Source organism: Penaeus japonicus, unplaced genomic scaffold, assembly GCF_977035675.1.
Source record: "Penaeus japonicus unplaced genomic scaffold, GWHDUDI00000001_assembly GWHDUDI00000039, whole genome shotgun sequence".
Classification (NCBI taxonomy): Eukaryota; Metazoa; Arthropoda; class Malacostraca; order Decapoda; family Penaeidae; genus Penaeus; species Penaeus japonicus.
In genome coordinates, this window is record NW_028234441.1 from 19,395,656 (window position 1) to 19,401,708 (window position 6,053).

The 6,053-nt window shown below is 38.6% G+C and overlaps 1 protein-coding gene across 1 annotated transcript in view; it reads right to left on the reverse strand.

Annotated features, from left to right (window-relative positions):
* Positions 1-1,799: 1,799 nt before the first annotated feature.
* Positions 1,800-6,053, reverse strand: part of Uch (Ubiquitin carboxyl-terminal hydrolase) — an 8,156-nt gene continuing 3,902 nt past the window's right edge. The window contains exons 5-6 of the mRNA XM_043030060.2: positions 6,032-6,053; positions 1,800-3,852 (exon numbers count right to left, since the gene is read on the reverse strand). The exon at positions 6,032-6,053 is cut by the window's right edge and continues 37 nt beyond it. Coding sequence (XP_042885994.2) covers positions 3,763-3,852; positions 6,032-6,053 — 112 coding nt within the window. The 3' untranslated portion in view covers positions 1,800-3,762. The remainder of the gene's footprint in view (positions 3,853-6,031) is intronic.

Genomic DNA, 6,053 nt, shown 5'->3' on the forward strand with positions numbered 1-6,053 from the left:
CAACACATCGCTCTTTCAGCTCTACAATTCCTTGCAAACGATAGAATTGGCATATCAGTTACTAGATAGTAGATTCTTAAGTATTTCCGTCGGTTACTTAAAGGTAAGTTAGTAGCATTTTCATAGTTCCATAGATGTAATATTTACTTCTAAATTATAAACTTTACTACTTTCTCAACATTTCAGCTTGCAAAGATGCCAAAAATTCAGGCACACAAGCTCAAAAGAAAATTACTCGATGAGTTCAAAGACTTTGAGGATGTTGATGGAGTGATAGAGTGCAAGTTGTCATGTGAAGGTGAGAAAATGGTATATACGTCAAGTATTTTCTTAATCTAGTTTTCAGAGGCAAGACAGAATCGGACACTCAATGACGGTATAACACTCACTGAATGCGACGTTATTAGTTTGTTATATTAGAATGAACTGCTATTCATCTGAATATATTAATATTAGAAAATGTTGAAATATTCGTTAGCCACTTAAAATTGAGTCTTATCAAGTAATGAAACCGTTGTTGGAAAATATTTTTTATACGCTTAAAAATATTATTTTATGAGCTTAAAGCTTAAGCTTATAAAATTATTTCAAATAATTTTTTGTCACAACCCTAATCATCATTACCTGATGTCATAACTTGAAATTCATATCGTTAAACCGACATGGAAATATTATTAGTTAATCAACAATGTGTTTTCTTTATTTTTGTCAAAACAACCTGCATATCATCGTCTCAATAAATAAATTAATATCTAGTCTCTCTACTCGTGACCAAAACTAAATGGCTTTTGAATCCTTTTAACGGTAAAGGCAAGATGAATCAGGATTTTTTCTATCATTAACAATCTTAAAGAGTAAATTCAGCATATATGATTAAGAAGGTTGAATATTGTAACAACACTTTATTAACCATGCTCGGCCATTTCAATTCAACACCTTTACTTTAAAATCCTCGAGAGAAAAACAGTGAATGAGTGTTACTAAAATGAATGAATTATGAGAAAACGAGTTTAATTACCTATTGAATAGTATATGGGGGTACTACTTTTAGTGTGCGAGATGTACAGATTTTACTCTTTATCTATTTATGAAATATTACTTGGCAGCTTAATTTTATGCAATTAATTACGTATCCCTCTATTTCCACACACAATCTTTTACATTTTTTAAAAATTAGCTACCCTTATATCCTTAATCATCATCGTCCATATTCCTTATATAGTTAATATTCCGGAGAAACTTTCCAATAACTCCACTTAACAGCTTTGTCTTATGTAAGCCTTCCGGGTATATCATCGAGTCCTTTCTTGTATTCCCTTTGGTTTGATATGGCTTTAGATTATTCCTTTTCCGACAAGTATATCCAGTGGAAATTTGCATGGTGGGCGCCAACGTGCTCACATAAAGCTTATCTCCCTTTTAAATTCTTGATAATCGTAAATAGATTATACTAAAGAACACACTAATTAACTAATTCATAATTAAAGAACATTTAGATTATAGCTGCAGAACACTCGGAAGTTACAATTACTTTATCACTAACGTTTAGGAGTAGTGTTTCGGTTAATAGAAGTAAATATAGGCTTGCTCGTGCCACATATATAAGAAAAAATATTATAAGCGTATATATTATATTGTATGGACTCAGTATGTTAGTTGTGCAGAAACTTTCTTGTCAGATTGAATACAGTTAATTAAAGGATCTTTTATTAAGGGGTAATAGTAGAAAATACACTTGAATACATTTCCCTTGACTCTCTAATTAAGATATCTAATTAAGGATAATTAAATAATACGTCTTAGATCTCCAGTCATTTTAATCCAAGCTTGAAATTACAAGCAGAGCACAACACAGTAATATTGCTGCCATGTGCACACAAATATACTCAAAAGATGCCATTTTTTTTTAAATCTTAAGATAAGAACTGCCGTGGTGTGACGCTACGCAGAACCGAGACAGTTAACAGGAACGGCACAGAGGCACCATTAATTAACTATACGTGCAAATTCTGATAGTTGCGTCGGAGAACAAGAACATTTACAGACCTTCACACTCTGTACATGGAGAACATTTCAAATAACACAGGTGTGAACGGAGTAATTTCAAAAATAGGATAGTCATTTCTTTTCCTTAATCCAACACAAAGCTTCCAGTTCTATGTAAGGGGGAAAAGATATGCAGATAAAATATGCAATAAACCACAATTTGAAATAAGTCTCTGGTAACACTTAGTATTATTTGTTTGTTCCCATACAACATGAAAAGTTTCCTATAATAAGGCAGGAGAGAGAGAGTGAAAAAAAGTCTCCAAAGATTTTTAACTGTACAAGAGTCAAGTCAATCCCCAGAAATTTTAAAGAGTGAAGTTTTAATTCAACTCAATAAAAATGACATTTCACTGGTTTCTCAAATGGTCTTGTATTATTAATAGGTTCCCTCTCCTAAGTGCTAATTAATGCCTGGATGTTTGACGTAAAAACAAACACACTGAAGGATCATTTTTTCTTCTTATTCAATCACCCACAACGACTATTTTTTTTATGATTTTTAACACAACAACGAGAAATTCTTGATGGTTTTGAGAATTCTTCTTAATTAAGGAATGTTTGGGACAACGGCTACTCATCAAAAGATTTTCCAACATAAAATAGCACATTAGGTACTAGACTGATATGTTGCTGTGTGTGGTTTAAGAAAAAACCTATCTGACATATATAGTCATATATATATCACTGTTCTGTTTTCCAAGAAGTGCCGAGGAGAGAAAAAAAAAGACCAGTGGATAACCTTGGTCCATTTTCTGTTTAATTATGCACAAATTTTTTAATAATGAGTGAAAACTCCTGCAATACAGTTATCTTACAGCTAAACACATACAGAATGAACGCACAGCCAAGCAGCAGTCTGCAACATAAACACGTATCACAGTGACAGGCACAATCTAGCCCTCATTGTCAGAGCAAATAATAAAAAAAAGACACTGCTCTTTGAAACTGTTACCCGTCCGAGCTCATAAATTTTTCCTAAAAAATAGATGTGCTATTCTGTACAAACTCGTTATCATTCCAAAATATGATAGTCAAAATCAAAAAGTTTGGAAGGTTTAATAACTGAATATCTGTGACCATTTTCTGTTTTTTTTTTATTCAAAGTGTCCCGAAATATAAAGTGTGCACGTTGACAACACCTTATATAAAACCCAAAAAAATGAAATTAAGAAAAATAAATAAAAATGGCGTTTGAATTTGTCCACCTCTTCTCCCACTCACCAAATTATCATTCCTGTTTTTTTTCTACTACTTGACTAGCATGTTTAGAACTGACTGCAATAACTGTGGCTCACAGAGATTTGAAAGCTCCCTACTCCCCCTCCCCCCTCCCCTCCCCTCCCTTCTTCTCTCCCTTCCCCTTCACACCGCTTTCACAGAAAATAGAAGAAAAAATGAACAGCTGGTGGTGGTTCCTGTGTATTTAGAAAAGAAAAAGAAAAAAACGTGAAAATAATAAAATTAACAACAATTCGAAAGAAAATCTCAAAATACTTATATAAAAAAAAAACTAAAAGAAAAAAAGGCGTTTCTTCACGTCAGTGGTGGTGGTGGAGTGTCCCAGACGCAAGAGGTGGGTGGGTGGGCGGGCGGGCGTGTTTGGCAAGAGGAAGCTTCCGAGGGAGAGAGAGAGAGAGAAAGAGAGAGAGAATGAAAGGAAGGAGTGGCGCTTCGGCTCCTCTTCCTCCTCCTCCTCTTCTTCCTTTTCCTTTCTTACTCGGCCGAGGAAGCGAGGGCGACGAGGGCGAAGCGAGCTTCTTCAGGGTCTCGCTCGATGAACTTACGGCACACGTTGGCAGCGTCCTGAGGGGGGAGGGGGGAGGGGGTGAGAATATGGTTCTGTGATTAACACAGAAGATCTATAATATATAAATATGTATTGAATACATTTTTTTGTACAACTGATAAGGTTAGAAATAAATAAAAATGTACACTAAATTGAAATGAAACCTGTATAGGTGATGCAATGTCAAATGTAATAAAATACATGGTTGAATGCAGTGGCTATTTAACATGGTTGATATCCATTCAACCGATTTAATTCATCATAACAACCAAGACGAACATAAATAAATACAACACGTTCCCCCTCGTGGCTCCGATACCCTAGTGAACCCTGATCATGCCCGGCATTGCCCTCAAATTAATATTATCGAAACAGTGGAGTTTCCCCTATGTCTCTGATATTCCCGTTTTCTATAAGGTATATCCTTAGGATTATATGTGTTATGACCTTTCTCCTTAGGTCTGTCTCCTGGCTTGTGCCCATAGGAACTCCAAGACCCAGATGTCCAGAAGATGGAACCTGTTGTAGGAGAGGAGGAGGAGGAGGAGGAGGAGGAGGAGGAAGAGGAGGAGGAGGAGGAGAGGAAGAGAAAGAGAAAGAGAAGGAGAGAAAGAGAAGGAGAGGAAGAGGAGGAGAGGAAGAGGAGGAGAGGAAGAGAAGGAGAGGATGAGGAGAGAGGAGAGGAGAGGATGAGGAGAGAGGAGAGGAGAGGATGAGGAGAGAGGAGAGGAGAGGAGAGGATGAGGAGAGAGGAGAGGATGAGGAGAGAGGAGAGGATGAGGAGAGAGGAAGAAGAGGAGAGGAGAGGAAGAAGAGGAAGAGGAGGAGAGGAGAGAGGAAGAGGAGGAGAGGAAGAGAAGGAGAGGATGAGGAGAGAGGAAGAAGAGGAAGAGGAGGAGAGGAAGAGGAAGAGGAAGAGGAGAGGAAGAAGAGGAGAGGAGGAGAGGAGAGGAGGAGAGGAGAGATGGCTCATTTGCTCCGAGGCAACAAAGAAACCTTGGAAATTTGTCTTTCTAATTTAATGAAGTATAATTAGTGATGTCTTCTGGGATTCTAGTTTGATAAAAATGGCCTATGGCAACCTACGCCAAACAGATTCCATTTTGTCACCCTTTGGCGAGCAGAGGTCCTTGTCCTCTCTCTCTCGGGTAGGCTCCAGTGCTTGCAAGTCTTCCGGGATGCTTGCTTGCACGTCCTCTGCATCATCTTTCTCTACTAGTGGAGACTAATCCCTCGCTTGTATGGGTGCGGAGAAAACCCGCCGGCACTCTAGCTTCCGCTCAGATCCAGGAGAATTGCTGAGCGAACGAATCTCGTGAGTGGATTACCATTACCATGGCCAGAGATTAGGGAGATTAGGGAAATTCCCTTGGCGTTTCCTGGATAACCGGGTCGGCCATCGAGTCCGGAATTCTTGACTAGGAGTCATCACCATCTAAGGAGTTTTATTAGGTGGTTCCTATTGAGGGGGTCCTTCCTGTGTCCTCCTTTCTCTCGTTTGCTCCTTCCTTCCTTCCTGTGGCCTCCTATGGACGACATTCCCGGGCAGAAAGCATCTTGAAATGCAACATTGGCTGGGATGAAGTGGAGCTTGGTGGTTGGCAAGATAAAGCACATCTAGGTTGCACAAAATCATCTCCCGGTCATATCCATCCCTTTTGTCTTTTGCAGGACTAAAGACTTTGCTCGTTTTATCCTAGTTTGGGGTTCATTTAGCCTCAACAGAAAGTTTACTAAAAACCTGAAGCTGGGGCGCGTTCCAGAGGAATCGTAATCTGGAACCCCCTACACAAGTCGTGTCTTCATGCGACTAGGAATCATCTGGAATGTGGATTTAAGAAACACGTTCCTTCTACAAAAGAAAAGATGACGCCACAAACCCCCATCCCCCTCCCCATAGTCAAGTGGGAAGGTCTTAATAAACTGCTTAAGGAAACATTGCGGTGGCTACACTGGATTTGACGTCCTCATTCCCATCTTTTGCATCCGTTGCACCCATTAATTCACCCTTACATTAGAATCTTCAGGATATCTGGGTTTATCAATCTACTAGCGAATAATTAGGCATTTCCTTTAAACCCCAAGAAATTCCAGCTACTGTACCAAAGCCACAAGGGAAAGAAATGCTCCTATTTTCACCGATATGGTCATCACTTTCCCATAAAAAAAACTTCAAAAATGCATAGTCTCACGAACCTTTATGAGTGTGTCTGCTGAG